The 26351-nt window shown below is 43.5% G+C and overlaps 1 protein-coding gene across 2 annotated transcripts in view; it reads right to left on the minus strand.

The window, feature by feature from the left end:
* APLF (aprataxin and PNKP like factor) overlaps nt 1-26351 on the minus strand; it is a 112887-nt gene that overhangs the window by 74677 nt on the left and 11859 nt on the right. The window contains exons 2-5 of one of the 2 annotated variants that reach the window (XM_019516559.1): nt 24186-24257; nt 15055-15221; nt 13392-13557; nt 2315-2441 (exon numbers count right to left, since the gene is read on the minus strand). In XM_019516559.1, coding sequence (XP_019372104.1) covers nt 2315-2441; nt 13392-13557; nt 15055-15221; nt 24186-24257 — 532 coding nt within the window. The remainder of the gene's footprint in view (nt 1-2314; nt 2442-13391; nt 13558-15054; nt 15222-24185; nt 24258-26351) is intronic. The other variant, XM_019516561.1, reaches the window with a different exon arrangement.

Consider the following 26351-nt stretch of genomic DNA (forward strand, 5'->3'; position numbering starts at 1 on the left):
GGGGCTGTAGCAGGGCACTAAGGTGCCTGCTACTGGAGGCAGTGTTACAAGCTCAGCTGCCAATCACCAGGGCAGCACAGGTGCGGGGTTGCCATGACAACCGGTCTGGTCAGCTGACCGGAAGGGGGTAGGGCCTGGCCTTTATAAACAACATAGGCCGGGGCCAGAGCTCAGTCCCCCTCTGGCTGCCAAGGAGAATGGAGCTCGAGAAAACCCTGATGGGGAGATACATGGAAGCAAGCCAGGTTGGCCAGGAATTTATGTTATAGCCCAGGGGTTTGTGTTCATGGTTTTAGTTGTTGTGGCGTGAGAAGTGCAGTGTTACACCAGAGGTTTGGGCTAGGCTGTAGGGGTGGAGGAGGCCTCAACAGGAGCCCCCCAGTAAGGTGGGGGTGCTCTGAGCGCCAGGGAGGGTGCTGTAGTGGTGTGAGAAGTGCAGATAGGAGCCCAGTGTGGGCTATGCGGCACGGGGAAGAGACCCCGGTGCGGGCTATGCGAGCATAGGGAAGAGGCCCAGTGGGTGAGGGCCCGAGAGGCGCGAGTGCGGGAAGCACAGTGCGACAAGCACAGAGAGGCGCGAGTGCGGGAAGCACAGTGCGACAAGCACAGAGAGGCGCGAGTGCGGGAAGCACAGTGCGACAAGCACAGAGAGGCGCGAGTGCGGGAAGCACAGTGCGACAAGCACAGAGAGGCGCGAGTGCGGGAAGCACAGTGCGACAAGCACAGAGAGGCGCGAGTGCGGGAAGCACAGTGCGACAAGCACAGAGAGGCGCGAGTGCGGGAAGCACAGTGCGACAAGCACAGAGAGGCGCGAGTGCGGGAAGCACAGTGCGACAAGCACAGAGAGGCGCGAGTGCGGGAAGCACAGTGCGACAAGCACAGAGAGGCGCGAGTGCGGGAAGCACAGTGCGACAAGCACAGAGAGGCGCGAGTGCGGGAAGCACAGTGCGACAAGCACAGAGAGGCGCGAGTGCGGGAAGCACAGTGCGACAAGCACAGAGAGGCGCGAGTGCGGGAAGCACAGTGCGACAAGCACAGAGAGGCGCGAGTGCGGGAAGCACAGTGCGACAAGCACAGAGAGGCGCGAGTGCGGGAAGCACAGTGCGACAAGCACAGAGAGGCGCGAGTGCGGGAAGCACAGTGCGACAAGCACAGAGAGGCGCGAGTGCGGGAAGCACAGTGCGACAAGCACAGAGAGGCGCGAGTGCGGGAAGCACAGTGCGACAAGCACAGAGAGGCGCGAGTGCGGGAAGCACAGTGCGACAAGCACAGAGAGGCGCGAGTGCGGGAAGCACAGTGCGACAAGCACAGAGAGGCGCGAGTGCGGGAAGCACAGTGCGACAAGCACAGAGAGGCGCGAGTGCGGGAAGCACAGTGCGACAAGCACAGAGAGGCGCGAGTGCGGGAAGCACAGTGCGACAAGCACAGAGAGGCGCGAGTGCGGGAAGCACAGTGCGACAAGCACAGAGAGGCGCGAGTGCGGGAAGCACAGTGCGACAAGCACAGAGAGGCGCGAGTGCGGGAAGCACAGTGCGACAAGCACGGAGAGGCGCGGTGCAAGCAGCGCGGGGAGGTGCGAGAAGCGCGAGTAAGAGCAGGCGCGAGAAGCATGAGTAAGGGCCCAGTGTGGGCGTGGGTGCGAGAAGCGCGGGCATCAGAGGCACCGTGCCAGGGAGGAAGAAAGGCAGCCTCCCTTTAATGAACTAAAGATGAAAGACGTGGTGGGAGAGTGATAGAGGGTGCGGGAAACCTGATCTGGCACAGTTGGCAGGGGTGTGAGGGGAGTACACGGCACCCCAGGCCCCCGCCCTGCCACAGGGGGTTAGGGGTTTTTTCGATAAGGTATCAAATTTTGAGCCTGTGCTCCAAATATGCAGCACACGGAATATTTTTTTTGTTCCCAGCATGCTTCTTGCTGCATCTCAGACTGCTTTGAGATGTAGTAAGAGGAATGTGCAGGCTCATCTGGATGTGTCTTAAGAAGGTAAACCAGCTCACTGTCCCAGACTTGCAAGTCAGAATAAAAAAATTCTAAAACACTACATCAGTAGCTCAGCCTCTGAATAAATCCTCCAAACATCAGAGACTTTCACATGCAAGACAACTGGGACAAAAGTACTAGATATGTTCAGTCATCCACCAAGCTACAATGGAGATACGCAAAAAGATTCCAAAGGGGCAAGGGGAAGAAAATCAGTTTATTCACATGCTTTATATGTCACATTATCATATTGATTTCCAAAAAGGTCAAAGAAGAGATCGTCATAAAGAGGTATATTATTATCATGATGAAAGTATTGTATCACAAACATACCTCTTTTAGTGACTGGGGTAGAAAGGTTTTGAACCACTAAGTCTCCTTGCAGCATCCAAGGTGGAAGCACCCTTTTTCTCTGGGCAGGTTTTCGTTGTTCATTTTCATTACAATTGGCAGGAAAAACCTAAAATAACATTTAAAGCTTAGTGCTACACATACCTCTTTGTCCCAGTTTTAGCACAAAGAAAAATATATATTTATTTTCTATATATTTGATTTAGGATAAAGAAATTTGGAAGCAGCTAGATCTTCAGCTACAGACTGGATGATGTGGTCTTCTGCTAAGCCAGTCACAATACTAAACACTTTGGTCCCTCCTACTCCCTTAGCTGATCAGCGTTCACAGAAGCTTGTATTCTTCCAATAAAAACATCTTCAGCATAATACCATATATTCATTTTCCTTTATAAACCCTTTTGTTTTTGGTGATTTGCAACTCTCAGATATCTTGCACGTACTGCTGACTCATGGCTTGTGCATACTGTACTGAGACATTAGAAAGGTTAAAGCAAGCAAAGTACATCAAGTTGCTAAAATAATGGCAGGTATAAACAGTTCAGCATTTAAGTACTGACTGATTTCTTTTTAAGCTACGGTCAGAAACAAATCTACAACTCTAGAACTAGACTACCAAAACAAGAATAAATGCACCGTATTTATTCAAATACAAGATAAGTTTTTCCCCCAAAATGGCATGGGGAAAAGAGCCCCTCATCTTATAATCGCAAACAGGGAAATCTCACTAAAAACACTGTCTATCATTAAACTGCTGATAAAAGCAGCATGTGCTCAGCAATGGAAACCAACTGGGAAGCTGATTAAATACAGCCAACACTGAGCATGGCTACAAAACCAATGGCCCATATTGAGCAAACATGTCAATGGGAGCCTACCACATGGATACACTACTGCAACCTCTCTGAATAAGACAAGACCTACAGAATAAGGGCAGCAAACAGGGCAATTTGCAAGCAGTTTCCTGGGAGCAAGGAGGAAGGGAAAAAGAAAAAGGAAGAGAAGCTAGGCACCAGATCCTGAGCTAGAAACATAAGTGAGCCAGGCTGCCTGTGTGTTTGGGCATATGCTCTGAGCACCTGGAAGTGCTGCTGCTAGCTAACTGATTGCTGCCTGTGTCTGACAAAAACCCTAACAAGGGGTTAGAACCAGCCCAGGCTCAGGAGGCTATAAAAGGAGACTGAGAGCAACCAGGGAACGAGAGAACAGGACAGCAAACAGGACAGTTTGCAAATCAGTTTGATGCCCCCCTATTAGCAGGGGAGCCTTTAAGGAAAGCTCTTTCTTTTAAAAAAGAGCAACTAACCCAAATATATTTAGTTTAAGTAGCTAAAACTCGGCAGTTAGACCAATAGTTAAGCCCCTTGTTTAACTAGAGTGAGGGGGAGTCCACTAGACAGTTTGTCTGGAAGCTCTCACACCTTTCACTGTAAGCTTGGCGACAAGAAACAGGCTAGCAGAGAAATGGGAACCTTTTGGGACCAAGGCACAACAAACAGGTCAGCTTACAGGGGAGTTAGCTAGGGAAGGTTTGTTGGAGATATAGCTGGAGGACACTGCAGTGCCAGAGCCAGTGCTGCTGCCAGCATTCCTTCTGCCTGCACATGTGAGGCATCTAGTAGGGCTGTGCGAAATTACGCCAGCTGTTTCATTTCAATGCTGTTTTGAATCGTTTCAAGCTTGAAACAGCTAAATTGAAACAAAACAGAGGGGTTCGAAACAGCCTTGAAACAAAACAAGGCCGATCAAAACATTTCGAAGCAGCAGCCCAGCCAGGTGGTGGAAGGCAGAGGAGAGCCAAGGCTCCACTCCCAGAGGCTCCATGCAGCCTCACATGGCTCAGCCCAGCAGAGAGCACAGCCCTGGCTCTCCCCACCTCCCACCACCACGCTGTACTCCAATCAGCTCCACTAGCCCCATGGAACTCAGCCCTGTGGCAGAAAGCAGGCAGAGCCAGGGCTGCGCTCCACCTCCTGCCACCAGGCTGAGTTCCACGGTGCTGGGAGCCGCTGGGCACTGAGCCTGGTGGAGGCACGGAGGGTGCAGCCCCGGGGGCTTTGAGATCCTGGAAGACACTTTTAGAAACATCTTAAGCCAAAATACAACCATTTTTCACCTCCATCCTATTATTTCAGTCTCATAAAAATGAGACAATGTATTTTCATGAAAAAGGGGGAAAATATTGACCCCGGTGATCAAAACACTTGTGACAAGCCTCACCCATAATATTTTCAAGAGATGATACTGAAACACTCATCTGAAAAAGGATTCTTAATTCAGACACAGAGAACCTGAACTCTAGCAGTCCTCCAAGTATCATTACAGTAACAGCAGAACACAAAAAGTTAAAATAAAACCAGGGATACGGTGCAGCAGTGGTAAGTTTTATAGAATGCCATGTGTGTTGGAAACTTGGTCATAAAAGTACATAAAAACTATCATCTTCAACTTATTGAAAAATATGAGTCAGAGTAAACAGGGAAATGTGCAAATATGTTCTATGATCATTTTATTGAATAGGGGTTTGGCTTCTACATCAAGGGTCATTCCTTTAATAGTTTTTTTTAAAGGATGTTTGAGAGACAGAGTGCATATAAGAAGGAAGGAAGGAAGAAAGGAAATAAGGAAAGAAAGAAAGAAACCCACAATCCATTTATATATTTCCTAAATGTTTAGCACGATGCCTCTGTTGGCAAATACACACCTACTGTAGGTATATCCTTCAGCAAGATTTTACAAAGTGCTTTCCTGTCTTCAAGTGACTCACAACTTCTACACTTTATATGTTATTAGAATTTAAAACATTTTTCACAATTTTAAAAGAGAAATATGTAAGCATAGAAACAAAGGAAAATGAATACACTTTGATACAATAAAGCACTTTATAGCAACCTGTTCGGGGTCCTCTTGTGTGCACATATTCAAAAGACTGCTGATTGCTGTTATTCTCTCAGGTGAATTATAATGAAGTTGTTTAGAACAGGCTGTAATGCTGAGCACTGGGGAAAACTCAAAAAGGCCAACTGAGCTGGGTTCCCAGTGACTTGCAGCCCGGTGGAGGTGGGCGTGTTACAGCCCAGGGGCTGCACTTCGCCCCCACCTGGCTGATTCCCAGCCACTTGCGGCCCCGTGGAACTGAGCCTGGTGGGGGGTAGCAGAGCGGAGCAAAGTGCTGAGGCTGCACTCCATCTCTCCACTGGCTCAGCTCCTAGGGAGGCACCAGTGGCTGCCTCCCACCCGCATCCCTGGGAGGGCTGCGGGGCTCTGCCAGACTCCTCCCCCGGGGTGCCCACCCCGATCTGCCTGCTATCAGAGGAGGCTGCTCCTCCAGTTTCATGCTTCCGTATTATAGCCTGGGCGAAACGTTGAAACAGCATCGAAACTTCAAGTGTTTCAGCGAAACAAAAAATGGAATGGTGCTTTTGAAATGAAACTAAATTCAAGATGAAACACTGTTCCGTTGAAACGTCAAAACACAAGTCAAAGCCAAACGGTGCTGTTTCGCACAGCCCTAGTGTCTACACAGGTAGGACCACTCACCATCTTCTCCTGGGAAACTTCCACCCAGGTTCTAGTGTAGCACTGTGGAGACTGCTACTTACTGGTTCCTTCTAGTTACAACCAGGTAGGGGAGTGCCTACAATATAAGCAGTGCCTCCTGGTGGTGTCCCTCAGGGACCAAGCAAGAGGGCTACAGGGGGAAGTAGCAAGGCTCTGAAGCCTCCTCCACCACGAGGATTTCAATCGATTCCATGCTGGAGGAGACATCTACTACTGCAAGGGAAGGACTGCCAAAGGCAGTGCTAGAGAATAAAAAAAACCCATGAACTCCCAGGATGGTGGAAGCTGGAAGCTTATGCCCTCTGGCAGCAAGCAAAAGTCTTCATCTCTACATGTAGCAGTTTGCCTGCAGAATAAATGGAACCCTAGCAATGGAAGAGGAGGAGAAGCAGGAGCACATTCTGTTGATGGAAAGAGACCAGACCAGGCATCCCCAAGATTGGGAAGACTGAGACTACTGACACCAAGAGGAGGAGAAATGGGTGGTGGTGGTTGGAGTCAGGCCAGCAAATGGGGGCATCCATTTGCTGGCCTGACCTGTTGTCTCAGGAGGTCTGCTGCATGTCAGGAGCCTGCATCCAAGATGTCACTGTGGGATTACCAAGATTCTTCCAGCCCTCTGACTACTATCCCATACTGCTCATCCATGTGGGCACCAATGATACTGCCAAGGGTGACTGAGCAGATCAAGAGTGACTACAGGGCTCTGGGTACAAGGGTGAAGGGGAAAGGGGCTCAGGTGGCATTTTCCTCAATCTTTCCAGTCAAGGGGAAGGGCTTGAGTAGGAGTAGATGCAACTTGCAGATCAACGCATGGCTGGCTGCACAGATGATGTCCCCAGCAGGGCTTTAGGTTCTTTGAACACAGGATGTTGTTCCAAGAAGAAAGTTTCTAGGAAGAGACAGGATCCACCTGGAAAGAAAGGAAGAGCATCTTCATAGACAGGCTTTTTAACCTAACGAGGAGGGCTTTAAACTAGGATCAACGGAGGATGAAGTACAAAGCCCTGAGGTAAGGGAAGAAGCAGGTAACCTGGACGAACCACAAGCAAGAGGCAGCAACAAGGGAGGCTCTCATTCTTCCTGAGAAAGTAGGGCAATTGGTTAGTTACCTCAGGTGTCTGTACACGAATGCACAGAGCCTGGGAAACACGCAGGAAGAATGGAACGTCCTCACACACTCATGGACCTATGATGTGATTGGAATAACAGACTTGGTGGGATAGCTCACATGACTGGAACACTGTCATGGATGGGTACAAACTGTTCAGGAAGGACAGGCAGGGAAGAGGAGCAGGAGTTGCACTTTATGTAAAAGAGCTGTATGACTGCTGAGACCTCCAGTATGAAATTGGAGATAGGTCTGTTGAAAGTCCTTGGATTAGGGTCAAAGAGGACAGCAACAAGGATGACGACATGGTTGGTGCGTGCTATAGGCCACCAGACCAGAAGGATGAGATGAATGAGGGTTTCTTCAAACAGCTACAGTAAGTTTCCAGATGACAGGTCCTGGTTCTCATGAGGGATTTTAAGCACCCTGACATCAGCTGGGAGCCAATACAGCAGTGCACAGGCAATCCAGGAAGTTTTTGGTGTTGGGGACAACTTCCTGGTGCAAGTGTTGAAGAGGCCAACTAGAGGCTCTGCTCTTCTTGATCTGTTGCTCACAAATGGAAGACCTGGTGGGGAATGTAGAAGGGGATGGCAACTCGGGCAGCAGCAAACATGAGATGACTGAGTTCAGGATCCCAAGGAAAGAAGAAAAGAGAGCAGCAAAGTAAGGACCCCAGACTTAAGAAAAGCAGACTTCAACTCACTCAGGGAACTGATGGGCAAGACCCCAGGAGGCCAGGCTGAGGGAGGAGAGCTGCCTGTGTTTTAAAAAGAAACTTTACTGAGGGAACAGGAAGAATCAACCCGAAGCACAGGAAAACAAGCAAATATGACAGAAAACCAGCTTGGCTTAGCACAGAACTCTTCACAGGCTAAAACACAAAAAGGAAGCTTACAAGAAGTGGAAGCTCGGACAGACGACCAAGGAGGAGTATAAAAGTATATATCCAGCTTTTTTAAATTTCAGCTAAAAGAAATCCAATTTCTAAATCCTCTTCTAAAATTTCTAATTTTTTCCAGTGGCAAAAAAACAGGTTAAAGGATTATTTAGAAAAGCTAGATGTGTACAAGTCCACAGAGGCAGACGCGATGCACTCAAGAGTGCTAAGAGAATTGGCTGATGTGATTGAAGACCCACTGGCTGTTACCCTTAAACTTGTGTAGGCTGGGAGAGATCCCAGATGACTGAAAAAGAGCCAACACAGTGCCCATCTTTAAGAAAGGGAAGGAGGAGGATCTGCAGAACTACAGACCTGTCAGCCTCACCTCAGTCCCTGGAAAAATCATGGAGACAGTCCTTAAGGAATCTATTTCTAAGCACTTGGAGGAAAAGGTAGTGATCAGAAATAGTCAGTGTGGATTCACAAAAGACAAGTCATGCCTGAACAATCTGACTGCCTTCTATGATGACATGACTAGCTCTGTGGATGCGGGCACCCTACATGGTAGATGAAAACTGGTTGGATCATTGGGCTCAAAGGGAGTAATCAATGGCTTTGTCTAGTTAGCAGGCAGTATCAGGTGGAGAGCACCAGGAGCTGATCCTGGGGCCATCAAATGACCAGGAAGATGGGATGGAGTATACCCTCAGCAAGTTTGCAGATGACACAAAGTTTTGGGGGTAAGCAGGGTGGGGAGCAGTACATACACAGGAGGGTAAGACTCGGATTCAGAGACACCTTAAATTAGAGGGTTAGACCAAAAGAAATTTCATGAGGCTCAATAAGGACAAATGCAAGTCCTGCACTTAGGACAGAACTATCAGTCACTGCTGCAGGCTGTGGATGAACTGGCTAAGCAGCAGAACTGGAGAAAAGGACTGGGGGTTACAGTGGACTAGCTGAATATAAGACAACAGTATGCCTTTGTTGCAAAGGCGGTTAATGACATACTGACCTGCATTAGTATGAGTGTTGCCAGAAGATAGAGGGAAGTGATTATTCCCCTGTATTTGGCACTGGGGAGGCTACAGCTGAGGCCACATCTGGAGTACTGTGCCCAGTTTTGGGCCCCCACTGTAGAAAGGATGTGGAAAAATTGGAGCGAGTCCAGCAGAGGTCAACAAAAATGGTTTGGGGGTTGGGGCACAATAGTTCTGAGGAGAGGCTGAGGGAACTGGACTTATTTAGTTTGGAGAAGAGAAGACTGAGAGGCGATTTAATAGCAACCTTCAATTTACCTGAAGAGGAATTCCAAAGAAGATGGAGCTAGACTGTTCCCAGAGGTGGTAAATGACAAAACAAGGAGCTTCAAGTTGAAGCACAGGACGCTTAGGTTGGATAGTAGGAAAATACTCTCACTAGGAGGGTAATAAAGAACTGGAACAGGTTCCTCGGAGGTTGTGGAATCTCCATCCTTGGGGGTTTTTAAGACCTGACTGGACAAAGCCTTGTGGAAGATGATGATATAGGTGGGGATGGTCCTGCTTTGAGCAGAGGGTTGGGCTAGATGACCTCCCAAGGTCCCTTCCAATCCTCATTTTTTATTACTCTATAACACCTGGTTCTGGCCATGAAAGGGGGCTAATAAGTATACATGAAGTACCTGGAGTACACACACACAGCACTGTTGAGCTGTGAGGTCACCATGGCTTGAAATTCTGTTGACTCGGGTGGGGCCCAGCTCGATGAACTACATGGTAAAATCACAAGCTTTTGGCTTTGAACTAATATCATGCATAGTTTGTTCTATGTAAGTAGGTGGCAAAGTGCTGCTCAAAAGTGTCCTCATGGAGTATCCGTGCTAAAACTTGCAGCAGTTTCAAAAAAAGGTAACATATATCAATTCTGGATGAACTAAGGTCATGGGTACTATGTGCAATACTAGAGCCATGTTTAATTTCAAGGTTATTGTTCTCAAATTTGCTCCTCACTTATGTGATCAGGAGGACTAAGGTTTGACAAGAAGAGGGGGAAGAGGCTGCCAGGCAAAAAAGTTGGAGGGAAGCAGAAAGCAAAGAAGCTACCTGACTCTGCAGATTTATTTTTCTTGCTGTAGCAGTGGGAAGGGAATAAATTCAAGGCAAGCCTCCAATAAATTAGATTCTATACCTGGATAATTGTAATAAACTTTTAAGTTTTCCATATGTAGAATCTAATTACTGGGGGGGGGCATCTTTTAATTAGGGTCATCTTCTATTCAAGCAAATATGGTGCCAATTTATATATACAGTTATTTACTGCCACATTTACACTTTTGAACTGATATAACCCCTGTTTACCAATGAGAGAAATATCTCTTTTGGAAAACTGAGTTTGTTATAGGAGATATTTCAACTATTTTACTTATGAAAAATAAGATTTGTTCTATATAAAATTGTCCCGTGCATCTTCCTTAGCATGTAGGGTTTTCCCAATTATGAACCAAAGTAGAAGTTAAAAAAATAATAATAATAATAAAAAAAACCCTCTCGTACTAATTAGTTCAGCACCTGAAGATCAGACATTTCACCTGGATGCAAGAAGAGAACTCCTCCAAAGCTCTAGAGCAGGAGTCGACAACCCCCGGCACACATGCCATTAGTGGCATGTGGAGATGTTTTTCCCAGCACGCCTGAAGGCATGCAAGAAAACTGTTTCGTTTGGTTATTTTTTTTTAAGTCCTGCTCTGGGCTCTCCTGTGCAGCCACAAGTCCCAGCTCTGCAGGAGGCACTGAGACGGAGCCAGAAGAATACAGGCAGGGATGCCGTCTGTGTTCTACTGCCCCTTGCTCCCAGGCTGCGCCCTTCAGCCCAGCTGGCCCCTGGAGGGAGCTGCAGGTGGACAGGGCTGGGGCAAGAGAGGTGCTGTGTACGGTTGCTGCCCTGAAGGCTTCCAGCAGGTGGCAGAGCCCTGGGCCCAGGCAGCAGACACCCTGTCCCACCCAGGCAGGGCCACACTGGGGTGCTGAGGGCAGGCAGTCAGGGCAGGCACCACGAGCAAGTCAACCAAGTCAGGCCCTTAGGAAGGTGGGGGCTGGATGGGAAGTGGGGGCTGCCTCAGGGCTCTGCAGGCTCGAGCTGTGGGGGTGCCCAGCAGCACCCATGGTGGGGTCTGGCCTGGCCCATGCAGCTCCGCAGGGATGGGCTGCAGCCACCCTGCGCACAAGGGGATGCTGCCTGGCTGGGGCAGGACACCAGGCTTGGGGGGCTTCCCTCACCAGGATCGGCTTCCCTGCATGCTGGGCACATTGCAAGCAGGGCAGAGCCATCCCCGGTGCAAGGGCCTGGCCACGGGAGCCCCCTGGACCCTGGGAACAGCCACCACAGCTGCCCCAGCCTGCCTGCGCCCCAGCCTTACCCACCCAGAGTTCCCCTCAAGGGACCAGAGCCCAGGCAGGCACTGCACAGAGCTGTTGCACTGCTGGCTCCCAGCTGGCTCAGCCCCAAGCACCCACTGTAGCAGCTCTACTCAGAGACTGGGGTAACAGCCTGCAGCTGCAGCTCCCACTCGCACTGTACCCAGCATGCACAGAGGCCAAGAAGGAAGCCCCCTTAGCCCAGAGCCCTGCCCCAACCAGGAAGCATCCCTTCACAGGCAGGGTGGCTGCACCCCATCCCCGTAGAGCTGCACGAGCCAGTTGGGCCCCACCTCCAGTGCTTCTGGGCTTATCTACTGTGGCCTGAATCTGAGGAGCCCTGGGGCAGCCTCTGCTCTCCACCTGACCCCTGCTCTCATCCTGCCATGTACCACCCCCCCCACTCCCCGCCCCAGTTTTGTTTTTGTGACATGCCAGCACTCTGGCACCTTACAAGGTAGACATTGTAGTTTTGTCAGCACTCTGGCCAAAAAACATTGCGTGCCCCTGCTGTAGGAGGACAAGTGTAGGAGACCGTATACACACTATAAGTAGATCTTATTCCCTGACCTATTCCCAGAACACCATAACCACAGTTCTAGCTACATGAGTGTAAACTTCAAAAGCTTTTAGGCAGAATATAAATATTGAATTGTACATTACATCAGGCAATAATTTGGGGGGGCAGACATTATGCATTCCTCGAGGTCCTTCTGGCATCCTATTTTTAGTATACTGAACTACTTTGACACTAAACAGTGTTTTTGTGTGTCTGACTCCACATCTGTTCCTCCCATAGGCTGTGTGCAAAGTAAAAAAAGATTATATCATTTATACCAATGGTGCTCAACCTTTCCCCAGCAGGCCAAATGGGCAGTGCCTGGTCTAACTATGGGCCGCATGGTGGTTCTGATCCAGCAGCCAGGGGGCACTATCTGGCCACCACTGCCTCACAGAGACTTCCTGACTAGTGGGGAGCACTATGGGCCACATACAATAGCTCTGTGGGCCACAGGTCAAATTATACTATTACCAAGTCTAAATTTTGAAGAAACCTTTTACAGTGTTTTGCCTTTTTTATGGTCCTGAATTATTAAGAAAGCAATCATATTAGTATTTAAATTTATAAGGTAACTGCAATTTGAGGAAATTCAGAGTAGTTGAGATAACAGAGCTTTTACTCTGTGTCTGTCTGTCTGTTATCTGGCATCCCCCAGGAATGGGGGATGCCAGATAACAGAATATGCCGGTTAATTCAGCAGCCCGGGCCGCTGCTTCTCCTGCCGCATCTGGGGTGCCTTGCTGCCCCTTCAAGGGGCCCACACAGGTCCGCACAGCCTGCTATGCCCCCAGGCCGTGAGGGATCGGCAGCACAGGCTGCTTTGCCCCGGGCCGTGGGGGCTCGGAGAAACCGAAGTGCCACAGTAGGCACCTCCGGTTTCACTTTATCTTACAAACCAGCATGCCAGTTAATTGAGCATGCCAGCTTGTAAGATGCCAGTTAACAGAACTTTTACTGTATAATTTATATTATAGCTATATATAAAATGAAGTGCATGTCTGTTCACTTATAACTTGAGAATGGTTGGTCTTATCTACTCAACCTTCCAAAATCACTGAGTACCACCTGAGAAAAAATTTTAGGCAAGTTATTTTTCACTTGACCCTTTTTGGGGCTTCCAGTGACTATTTAAGGGAACAATGTTTTTCACACAGACAGTTATATGTGGCTTGCTCCAGAGTTGGTAGTCAAAGACGGTTGTGTATGCTAGTGCCAACAGGAGGCACCATAAACTTTGTTTACAAAGAAGTTCTACAATAAAGATCATTCATTTGGATCTCACCTGAAGTGCTGCTCAATATTGACTATGTTGTACTATATTCTTTAAAAATTAAACAATATTTTTTACCTAAATATGCTGTACGAAGTTATTTGAAAATAAACAAACACTGCAATTACAAAAATAATGACGTAAGAGAAGAACAGGTCCTTCCACTAGTCTATAAAATGTGTGTGAGTGTGAGAGAGAGAAAGAACAGAAGCAAGATACAGTACTTTTAAAAATACAAACAAGTGTCACAGTATTGGAGAAAATATTAGACACTCACTGAACCTTTGGAAGCCATTTCGTTCTTTGGCATTTCAGCTTTTCTTTCCAACTGGGAACAGCTTTCCATTTGGATATCACTATTAGGACACGTTGGACTACATGACATCTCAACAGGATCAACACTTGAATTCAGTGGTTCTTGTACATTAACCATGTCATTTTTCCTGTGGTGTGATAAAATGCATCTTTTAGGGAAAAATATTTTAAACTTTATATCTACTGAGGTCCACCATGAGACTTTAAAAATACTTTCATCCAAATAACATAATAAAGCTAAGACTTCCTTTTAACAGAACAACAAAGACATCCACTGCATTACATTGATCATATATTTTAATTTTTTTAGAATAAATGTCCCCTGCTTTGTTACTGCATAGGACAAAAATACACCTAGGGGATGAGCCATGTGATTACCTGAAGGCAGCCCTTCAATTTAGTACTGCTTGAGGTTCAAAGATTAATACTACATACATTATACAAATACATAAAGTAAAACTTAGTTTTCCCTTACATGTACTACCAACCAAATAGCAAACTGGTTTTGCCTCAATTTATTTGTTAGAGATATTAACTTACAATGTTATTTTTTTTAAATAAAGTGAATGAATGAATGAATTTTATAAATTAATAATTTAACAAGATACCTGACCACAGGCTGAAAGTGCAGAAGTACAGAACTGAGTTTTCTCCCTGAACTGAAATTTGACACTAAAAATGTTTCCATTTTCAAATTTTACTAGGTTTTTGCTTTGAACAAAATTAGAAGCTTTGTTAGATGTTTCAATGTAGTTTGTATATAATAAAAACAGCAAATAAAGTTTTTCCAAAATTTGGACATCAGTGTACAAAGAAATTTTAAAATGCCGTTACTAACTTTAAAATATCATTACAATTCTTTCACCTTACTTTACCATCTGCCACACTACTAGCTCCTTCCTCTCCACAACTTAGAAAGTATGTAGTATCCTAGAAATAGAGTGAGTTGCCATTTAAGAATAATCATTTTGGTGACTATAAGAACCATCGGAAGCAAAATGTCTAATCAGTTTAAGTATTTCAGTTTCTCAAATCATCTGGTTGTTGGGTCAATGGCCTTTACAGTTTATCTTCCTCCTCTAAAATGTTATGGAAACTTATATGCATAAGGAAGGTAAGTAGAAGGGGTTACTTTAACATAAAACGTGCTCCGCTACCAATAAAGATTTCTATTTCTGTATATACCATACTGCTTCTAATATTGTTTAAGACAGATAAATAATTTCATGATTTACACCACTCAGGCTTTCACTGGGACTTGGACATTATGCCTTTGGAAAAACATCTATTGTGTAAACAGATAAAATAATACTTTCATTCCATGCATCAGATCACTAACAATTAAATATTTAATCCAGGAAGCAAGATTAGCAAAGTTTTCTTGCCTAAGATATTACTTTATAACCTGACCTATTGAAATACCAAGAACGCAAAAGCAAAATCTCTTGCACAGATTATTAACCTTCCCCAATTATTCAGTACTATAAGAACAATATTTAAAAAACTTTAAGCAGGCTTTTACATTTAAGTTTTATTCATTCAAGACCTGCTGTATGTAAAAATCTGTAAGACAAGTTTATGTTACTAATATAATACTATCATTTTTCCACTTTAGGAGTCATTACCTTAGTGTACTTTCCACATCTGAGTGAGCAAAAAGGACCTTGAAAAGATATTTGTCTATTAACAGGGAAAAGCTGTCACCTGGGTTCAAAGAGTGCCACTCATGTGTCTCCAGTGGTAATAGGTCACCATTTTCAGATGACTGAAGAAAACAAGGATTTACATGGACCTGTCAATTAAAGAGATCAGCATTGGTATATAGTTTACTTCACTATAGCTGCCACATGATCTCACATGTAGCAGCCTAGCTTTTATGTAATTAACAACTATTCTACTTCGGTTTTGGAATGGCTGCTGGTATGATAAAATAATAATGAAGTATAATATTGGAAACAAAATCTACTACTACTTGTGCCAAACACTGTGAAGATACTGAGACCTGCTCAAGAGCAGTTATAATAATAGTTGATATGTTCACTTAGATTCATTTTGTTTACTTACCATGAACAAATTATCTTACCCCCAAATTTACAATACAAATCTAATGAAGATTTAATTTTGGGGAAATTGCAAAAGAGTTAGTTATAAAGTTTGCTTTAGTAACCTATTTTATAAGTTCAGATATTACAGACTAACAATTTATGGATCTTTCTAGTCCCACTCAGATTTCCTAACTACCACGTTTCTGAACATCCAAGATACCTCAGGGTCTCTGCTATAGGCTTTTGCATACCAAAGAGAGAAACATCCTAGAGGCTAGGAAGAACAAGTCCTTTGGCCAGCAAAAAATTTCTTTTTTACTATAGATTTTCAAGCGAGAAGTCCTTCTGAAACTGACAATTAAATGGATGGGCGAGTCTTAAAACTGATCAACAAAACAGAAAGAATAGTTGTTACAATTGCTCGGCACCATAAAAAGCCACTTAAATTGTCTTCTTACAACTCTATATCTGATGCTGACAGACTATAATTTGTACCTATTTAAATCAGGGATGTTTCACTTCTAAGTCAGGGATGAGCAACCAGTTGCACCAAAGGGCCACTTACAAAGTTTTGATAAGCTGTTGCGAGCTGGGTCAGCACCACCCCTCTCCCTGGCCTGCAACAGTTCACCAAAACTCCCCAAATGGGTCTGCCCCGAGGCCCAGCCCCATGCTGTCACTACCCAGTAATCCAGACGCCACCCCAGGGTCTTCATTGAGACCAGCCTGGGACCCACATGGGCAGGGTGCACTTGGCCAAATGGATGGGATGGGGCCGCAGGCAGGCAAGCAACGGCATCCGAGAACAGGATGGGAAGGGTTTTGTGACATCATGGGGCCAGGGCCCTGGACAGAGCCGTGATGTGCTCCCAGCATGCCCCTGTCCATGGTACCAGTGGCCATTGCAGGGATGTGTGGACAGCGGGTCACGGCTCTGCCCTAGGGCATGGCCCCATACTGTCGCCTCTCCGTGATCCCATCATGCAACACCAACTGTACCCCCGGACCCCACCCACCTGTCCTGCTCCTGAATGCCGCTCCCCATCCACCTGCGGCCCCATCCCATCTGCCTGGCCGAGCACTCACTGCCTGCAGATCTAGATCCCTGGCTGGTCTCCATGGAGACCTCACCTGCGTGCTCTGTCTGGCAGCCCAGCGATGGATGCAGAGTTGACGGGCCAGGGTGCCCAAGCAGCAAGACCAGGTCTGACAGTGATGCCAACACTAGAAGCAGCTGCTAGAAGGAGCCACCACTGCCAGGGCTGTCAGGAATTAGAGTCCAGACACTACACCATCCCAGCCCTGCTGTGTGCCATGGGGCAGCGGGACTGGCCACACGCACCACAGCCTGAGCCATGCACCTGGGCTTCATGTGGCCAAGAGACCCAGCACGAGACATATAAAATCCCTTGGCAAGCTGAATCCAGCCCACAGACCATATTTTGCCCACTGCTACCCTAAGTGGTCAGTGGCTACACACTAGGGGTGTGCGAAGTAGGCAGTATTCAATTCAGATTTGGATTTAGCCCAATTCAGGGGGCAGTGATTCAATTCACTGATTTGGATCACTGATCCAATTCAATTTGGCCAGGAAGCACCAGTCACCAAGCCAGGGGGGAGCAGAGGGGGCATACGCTCTGTGGCAGATCCAGAAGTGGACCAAAAGTACTTCTGGTCCACTTCTGGGTCCACCACTGAGCACGTGGGGCACCCGCCCACACTCCTGTGGGACGCTCCATCCACCCCACCATCTCAGTACCACAAGGTAAGTAGAAAAAAAAAAAACATATAAAGCCATGTCTATGGCCAAATCATCGAATCTCTCCAAATCGAATTGGAGACTTCTGATTCAATTCAGAAAGATTAATGGGTCTCCTGATTCGGAGATTAGGCCGCCGAATCAAATCAGTGATTGAAGCTTTACCTCTCAGGCAGCACTGGGGGAGAGGGGAACAATGGGTCCCTGGGGCCACACACTAGGTACACTCCATCCCCCATGTTGCACTGTGCACCCTCTATTTTCCCATCACGCCCTATGCTCTCCCTGCATACGAAGAAATGCATAATTTCACCCTTTGAGAGCCACATGCAGCCCACAAACTGCCAGCTGAACAGCCCTGATTTAAAATTTTTAATGACGGACATAACAAATATGCAAATTCATAAAGACAAGCTAATGATTTAGGGAATGGCCTAACAATATGATTTTGGTTTGCTTAAGAAAATCCAGTAATGATTCCGCCCCCCACCCAGATATCTCATCTTTGCAGCACAAAGTAGCACATTTAATTACCTATATACTTTTTAAAAAGGTACATTCTAACTCTACTGACATGAGAAAAAGGTAACATGTGCTTTCAATCAGTCTAAAAGTTAAATTAGTCATATGTCATGAAGTGCCCAAGTAATTTAAAGGAGTAATTTAACTCTTCCTTCTTGCAACAGTTATTAATCCTTAACAATTACCCTGTTTTATTAGACCTGCTGGAACTTGAATTTTTCTTTAAAACAAAATTTACCTATTCTCTTGTTTTTTCCTACTTTTAACATCAAACCAACAAGCTACAGATGATTGAAAAAGATGAATAAGAGCAGTCTAAAAATACTGGAGGAAATACTGTATAAAATTTTTTTAAAAAGCACTGCACATTTCCTAGGATGAAAGCAGGCTTCAAGTCAGAGGTCTTCAGTTCAACAGCTATTTGCCAGCCCAGTCTGAATCATTTTGGGTGTATAAATTTAATCAGTCTGGATGATTATGATAGTTATAAATTTGCAAAAGAGGTAAAGGGCAAAGATTACAGATATATAGAATTCAATTATCAGTTAAAGAAGGAGGACCTGTGATTGCGTTACACCTTGCACATGAAACTTAAGAAGCAGATTAGTAACATCACCCTGATAATCACTTCTATATTGAATGCTACATGACTTAGCCAATGCTGGTATTTTTCTCTGCACAGATGGCAAGTTAAAGAAAAAGAAAAAAATCTACATTTGAACTGCTCTAAAAATCAGAGACACTTTAGACTATAAAGATCATTTCAAACCCCAGTCAAAAGTTAAAGAGACTTATGTCTGCCTACTTTCATGTTACCCTCAATGCCCATAAGCAGCCAAGGCAGCCTCATCACACTGTATCAGACTACTTTTCTTATAAAATCTTCTATTGGCAGTATCCACATGCTATATTATTTCATACTGAGAGCCCTTCAGGACATGGATCTGGTCTTTTCTACCATGGGTGCAATCATCTGCAGTGAAGTGCTGCATACTATCAAAATGCTGTACAAATAAGATTCACTGAAAATATCATATATACATATAATTAAAGCTATTAAAATTCCTATCTAAAGTACAGGACTCTTCATTTTTAAGGTCTGTTTAGTTCAATTGCTGTTGAAACAAGGTTTAGATTAAAAGTGTGACACAGAGAAGGTTACAACATTGATCTGCATAGTATCTTTCATCTTACGGAGATCAGATAAATGGAGAATGAAATGGATAGGGAGGAAGATTCTGCTTGTTTTACATTAGCACAGGAGCCTATTGCCTGGAAAACTAGTGAAGCAATGACATGACAATAGGAACAGTTGAATAGTGAAAGGATGGGATTTGCAATTAAATAACAAAAAATGGTGATCAAAAATTGCATCCTTGTAATTGCTCAGGTTTTACACTCTTGCCTCTCATGACAGCATCACATCATTAGCTCCACAGTAAGAATTTTCCACACCATAGTTTCTCAGCCTGTGGATAGCAAGAATATATGAAAGAGCCATGAACAAACTTTAAAAACGGATCAACAAACTTTTAAAATGGATTCTCCTTTAAAAGGAGAAAAATGGGGGAAACCAGGGGTTTTCCCTTGCAGGCTGGCAAAGTTCTAGCCTGCAAGAGATGCTTGCCCTCCCACCTCCCTCATCCCCCATACACCCCTCTCTACACCACAAACTCACCCCCTAGCCCCACATACTGTGAGGCTAGGGGAGCATAGGGTCAGGAGCAAAGGGGCATTGGTAGGGCCAGGAGGTTATTTTCTACTTAAACTATTTACTGGGTCAGGACTGACTGGCCATCAATGTTTACAAATGGGTCCAGCTATAAAAAAGGGTTGAGAACCACTATTCCAGACAAAGGCAGAATTCCCAGTGTAAAAACTAGCAGATTCCCTGATCCAGCCATGATCACCAAAATACCCCAGGTTTTTAATGCACTATAAAATATCAAAAGAGAACAGAAACCCCTTTCCCCACCACCACCACTTGGTGAAAACATGAAACCAACATTTTTGAATTGCAGAAGTAGCTTTTGATGCTATCTATGCAGACAGATAATGGGGCTCTTCTAGTTATGAACTTCACCTTGTTTGCTACTCATGTTTTCGAGCAGATTAGTTGCTCTTCAGATAAATATAGTGTGTGGTTCCACCCCTTGAAAATTAAGTGCACGTGAGACTTCAAAACACGTGTTCAAAAAAGTGTGTCCCCAAGAGACACACATTTTGATTTTACAGCCTACCTCAATTTGTTGTGAGTTCATTTAAAACCAATAGTACAAGCAGGCTGGAAAAAGGATGCTGCCAAGTAGCCTCTAACAAATAGAAAAGTTAGGTCTCTTGTCAGCCGCACAAAAAAGGAATAATAAAGCAGACAGATCAATCACAGCAGCATCAAGCTACCAGTCAGGAGTGAAAAGAAACTAAAGAAAGAACTGCAGAGAAGAGCAACAGAAATGAACCACCTGTCTGGAATAGGACTAAGGGTGGTCCAGATGTCAGCAACAGTAAATGCCTTGAGAGAAACACATTGACAAGCACATAGGAGCTTGTTTCAGCTGGCTGTGTGATCAGAGTACAAGCCTGTAACAACTGAAGAAAAACAAAACTAGCTTTAGATTTCTGGACTACAGTCAGTTCAAAGGGAACAGGAAAAAAGACCAAACAGTTTAAATCAAAGTTTAAACCTATGAGCAAAATAAGAAATGTGGGGCTGCCCATAATCACAGGGCCACAGCCCATGAGGCTGCCCAAAAATCTCAGATGACATGGGCCAGAGACATGAAGCCAGTTTGGTTGGCCACGCCTTGTTTAAATGGTTTAAAATTTCCCAGCTAAGTCCATATAAATTGCATAATACATTTTAGAGGCTTACAAATTTAGTAGAATCTTTTACATAAATTACCTGGTTCAGAGCAGTTCCTAAGAACTTCCGCTTTTTAATCTACTCCCTCTTATTCCACATTTGAGGAGTTTGGAAAAGTTGGTAAAGTTTCCTAGGTATATCTGTTAATTTCACGAGCTGGTTACAAAGCTGAGTGATTATATACCACTTGGACCACATGGGATCAGAGGCCAGACTTAGGAAAAAGGCACTTTTGACCAATATTAGGCAGTTACTAACAAATGAAGAGGGGAAAGTAAAATGAATGCCTTTATGTGCAGTAGCCCAAAGAACCCTTGAGGCTACTTTTCTGTAAAAAGAAAATGTATGGGCCTCATTCCACTATCATTTGGGTAAGCAAGTTCTAGTATTGTAGGCTGTTGTATATACCTATAAACGTGAAAAAAACCTACAACTAAAGTTTGCAGTGTTACCTGAAATACAGATGATGTTTAAATATACATAATGGATAAAAAGTTTCTGAAAACAAGACAGCTGGAGAGAATGTTTTTATTAACTAATGCATATTATAGAAATCAGTAACGTCATTAACAGGCACAAGCAGAAAAAAATCATTTGAACTTGCCCTCCAATTTGCACATTCTCTTTTCTAAGCACTCCTCATTAACCGCAACAAAACACTCCATTTTTTTTCCATTTTGACTTACTACCAGTTATTCAGTTGCAGCAAGAAACACAAAAAGAAAATCATAAAAAGGAAAAAAATAGATTTGGTAACTTATAAAGCCAATCAAATGTCAGTGAAGAATGAATAATTCTTGTATAGCTTATACTTGCTATCTAAAGAATTCAATAATAAATCTATACATGATAAATCTTAATACACCTTCATACATGACAACTTCAATTTCATTGTTAAAATAAAGGGCACTAAAACCATTATTTCAAAAATAAAAACAAAGCAACCAAAACATAATTCACTAGTAACAGACAAAAATTTCATTAAGGTCAGTTTACAACTAACTTTCAAGATGTTAGCTGTCTCTTCAAATTTTTCCGAAGGAAAACAGTAAAAACCAAGGAAATTATTCAAGGCTAAAAAAAACCCCAAAGATGTTAAGGCAAGGAAGAGACAGTTAAAGATTGTAAAAACCCTTAAGCCTGTAGAAATATAATGCAATGCCTGTAACTGGAATCACAGCACTGTAGCATTTGTGATCCAAAATTAAAAACTTAAAGACATAAGAAGTCTTATTTCCCTGATGGTTTCAGTTTAGAATACAGCTAAGCAACCATTTCAGACATCTCTTTAGTATAGTCTTCACTCTGAATTTTTCAGGTTTAACCCAGTTGTAATTGTGATAAGGGTAAAATGTTAGAGATGATTTAATTAACCTGCCAATACAAGCTCAATCTTTACTCTATTACTGTAGTTTAAAGTTATTATACAAACACTTAAAAAGGTTCCAGAAATAATGCTACCAATCAACATGTAGTATCAACCTTATTGTTCCAATTTATGGGAAGATTCACCAAACATGAAATAGAGCCAGAGTACACCCATCACATATGGTGACACTGCACAGTACCCTGCAAAACCCTTAACAGGATCTTGTGGCATCCCAAGGTACAATGGCACCCTGGGTGAGAATCATGCGTTTAGCAAGTCATATTTACGTAACTGGCACTAAGTGAGGGAAGGGAAGGTAGAGCTTAGTCCAACTCTCAGTGCTTTCAGGGATCCCCCACAATCTGGCCTCATAGCACCGGTTTCAACATGCAGTGAAGCTAAGGCAGCAGTGCTTTGAGCTGCTCTACAAGTACTGATTTCCAAGCTGGTGTACAGCCACAAGATCCTTGAAGTGACAAGGACAAGTACCAGTGAGAATGCTTGAAACATATTTATTCTCCCTCGTACAAACTCAGCCATTTAAACCAACAAAATTGTTGCATGCAAATAGTGTAAAGGAAGAACAATGATTTGTTGAACTCTGATGTCATAGTGACCTTGCTTAATAGATACCAGAGCTGTTGTCCTAAACTAGCCAGTAATCCATAACCATAGTGCTTAGTCATTAATAGCTTAGCTTAAGTAGAAACCATTTTTTTTTTCAAATACAGCTTAATGCACAAGATCACAATGAATTTTAACAACAGAGAAAGTGCGAAGAGTTTATGGGCTTATCTAGAGCAGCCAGAGACAACAGGCACAAGAGTGGGTGCTCAGGATAAGTCTGGAACAGCCTAACAGACATGCTTATGCTATGGAGTACATCAGCTGACTCTAGGAGGGCTTTCTTAGCTCCGGTCTTCTGGGGTACCTATACACGAGGGTGGAGGCTACTCCAACATGCTGTAATTTCAGTGCATCAGAGCAGGCTCAATTAATCAAATCTGCTGGAACGTGGCAATTACCACGCTCCAGCCAGCTTCTGCATCTTTTGTATCAATGTCCCTCCACTTCAAAATGGCAGCAGGATCACCTAAAGTAAAGCTTGTCAAACAAGCTTTAGTTCAAGCACCCCACCACCATTTTGAAGCACAGAAATGCTGATACACAAGACGCTGCAGCACTTTGAAGTGGCCCTCAGAGCCACTCTAATTAAAATGCCACACCTCCACCCCAGAGCATGTGTAAAAGTGCCCCCAGAGTCCTGTGACTGATATAGCATAGATAAGCCCAACATTATTCTATTAAGATGATTCAAGTCAAAGAAAATACTAGCAGTGTCTAAATTTCTTAACTTAATCATCAGATTTACTGGCAAACTAACAACAATAGATTCTGAACTCAGAGTGAATTCTTACGGTTTGGGAAAACTATACTGTATCTTTCATCCAAAAAACACAAAACCCCTGCTTTAAAAGTGAAAACATAACAACTATAGCAGGGGTAGCTAACCTGCAGCACCCATGGCGTAAGTGACACAGGCAGCCCGTGTGTGTGGCATGCAGTAGATAAGGGAGGGGACAGACAACAGCAGATCAGGCAGCAAATAGAAAGCAGAGCAGTAGTTTGGGTAGGGAGCACAGGGCAAGGAACAGAAAGCAGTGCAGCAGATTGGACAGAGGAAGGGGATCAGAGTAGCACTTGTGGAAGTTGCAAAACTAAGTTGTAGTACACCTGCCAAAGAGGTTGGCCCCCAGTGAACTACAGAATCATGACAAGCACCTCCAGAATTATGCTTTATTCCTTTTAGACACTTCCAATGTTACATTAGCAGATAAACAAAGTTATTCAGTTTTTTGCCACCAAATGGTATTCGAGATACATGAATAAGAAGGGGACAAGGAGTCAACTGTCCTGGATCCAGCATAACTTGTTTTTTAGTGAATCAGTCTCTGTAAAGTGGGATCCCCACCTTGTGAATATACTAATACATCTGGAAAATGTCAACGTTTTTGCATAATGTAAGTTTCACTCTAAGAATTGCTTTTTAAAATTCCACCATGTCATTCAAGTCAGCGTCAGACATTCCTGATGATCTGCTTAAAGAGTTCTCAGTAAGAATCACAGGAAGTCACCAGAATCTTATAAAGTAGGTTGTGAAAACTGGCTGTTACAAAAGAATCAGGAAGTCAAGTTACCGGTTTGATGCGGAGCTGGTCACCCACCACTTCTAATATGGCATGTTTCCTAGATACTCGCTTATCTGTAATCTGGAGGGGTGGAAAAAAAGAAAGGGAATCAACAAAAGCAGACTGCAGCATTTATACCATTGGAGCAAATAAAGCAAGTACAATCAAAGCAAATCAAAACAAACAAATTACAAGGTCATACTGAATACAATTTCAGCAGGACATAGTATTCAGATATGAAGTAGATCCACATTATCAATTTACTTTATCCTCATTTTTAAAACTAACCCAATGACATTTTATACTAAAAGCTAAATTAAAATGTTTCTGCTGCAATTTTCAGAAACGACACCTCCTAAAGTTAAATACACATTTAGTAATTTACCCTGAAGAGGTAGATTGATTTTTTTTTCAGACCACTGAGCATGCAGCATCTCAACTTAAGAGAAAATTGCTGGTTATTCTGAAGATCTAAAAGTAAGGCCACTTATTTAAAATACTTAAACACAGCCTTAGTCATTTATCTTTAGTCGCATCAGTTTTGAAATTGTGTGCCTAACACAGGAATGAGAAGTACTCAAATGTGAAGAAATAAAAAATTTAAAATCCCTGCCTTTCACTCACTTAACAGTGAGGATAAACATAAATATTTAACCCTTGTATCACTCACCACACAGTACACTCTACAAATCTTTGTAGTCTGCTGTACAGCCCTTTCCACATAACCCCTACATATCAGAGAATTGGTAACTGACCCTTTCACTTCACTGCTCGCAAATCTAATCTCTAGTACAGATGCATTTTTCAGAGATAAAAAGCACTTGCTGACTCTTCCTCACCCCCACATGAAGCTCCTTTCCAAAGATGAGATATACAAGAGCTGAAGAGATCTTTAAATCCCCAGTTTATACTGAAGAAGTCACCATATAAACTATTCAAGGCATTTCCTCCAAAATTCTTATTTGGATGATATTACTCAAACTCACTTTCCAGAATTCATATTATGGCTTTGTGCTATAGATTGAAGAAATTTAAAAGAGCAGTAGAATGGGATACAAACTCCTATGATGATTTAAAACAAAACAAAAAACAAAAAAAACCCCAACAACTTTTGTCACTAAAACAGCCTGAGATTTACATGGTCTAAAACCCATTTGCTTTTTATCATATGACATTTAACCTATGCAGCAGAAAAATAAATGTTTTTGATGCGTGCAAAACACTGTACGTTAACTTTAATTGACGATTCCTGAGAAATATTTTCACCCCCCAATGTTCCATTCTATTAGCAGCTCAGCCTGAACATGAGCACCAAGGTCCCAAAAGCTGCAGCCATTTATTCCTGATACAAGTAATCTTACTAAAATCAATAGGTTAACTCATGTACTCCTGTAAGTATTTGCAAGATTAGGTCTAATAAATGATTTTCAACAGAAGCTTCCTCAGAGAGAAGGGGAGGGGTGGGGGAGTTAGAAAGGGTATGAGAATAAACAATTTATTCTTGGATAGCTTCTATGAAAAAGAAGGAAGTGTTAAGAGGATTTTGTTAGGAGACATGCATCTTTACAGAACTAATTTCTTTACTCCCACAGACCCAGTTAGAGCATTCAGACCAGAAATTTGTATAGCCCAATCTATTTGCTTGGCAATTTATCTTTAACATTAACTTATCACCAAAATAATGCAGTATTTAGTGTAAACAGTATCATTACTAGTTAAATCACCAATTATAATATCTAAATATAGTTTAAAAATACTAAAAATAATAATCTATCCTATGTTTAAATTTAAGATTTGCATGTTTTGACTCTTGTGCAAGAAAGTTAACTCACTGGCATATTCAGGGAATTAATGCAAGCAAAGTTTAAAATGGACATGAGTGGGTTTTCTTATTTCATTTTTACAGCAGATTCTCTCTTTGATCAAAAATTTTGACTGAAGTGGGAAAAAAATATATTATACCAATGCATAAAGGTATCAATGTAAATGAAGATGATAGAGAGTAATGACTGACATTATTGTGGACTCTGTGTATTCCTCAGAAATATAATGTTAAATGTGGCATTTCAAAAGAATGATAAAAGACAAATAAATTAAAAGAAATAAGGGAAGATGTTCAAAAGGGAATATGGTTTTACCCTATTTATGACCCAAGAGGAAAACATGTTGATATCC

The sequence above is a fragment of the Gavialis gangeticus genome, unplaced genomic scaffold (genome assembly GCF_001723915.1).
Source record: "Gavialis gangeticus isolate Ggan-Ray unplaced genomic scaffold, GavGan_comp1, whole genome shotgun sequence".
Lineage (NCBI taxonomy): Eukaryota > Metazoa > Chordata > Crocodylia > Gavialidae > Gavialis > Gavialis gangeticus.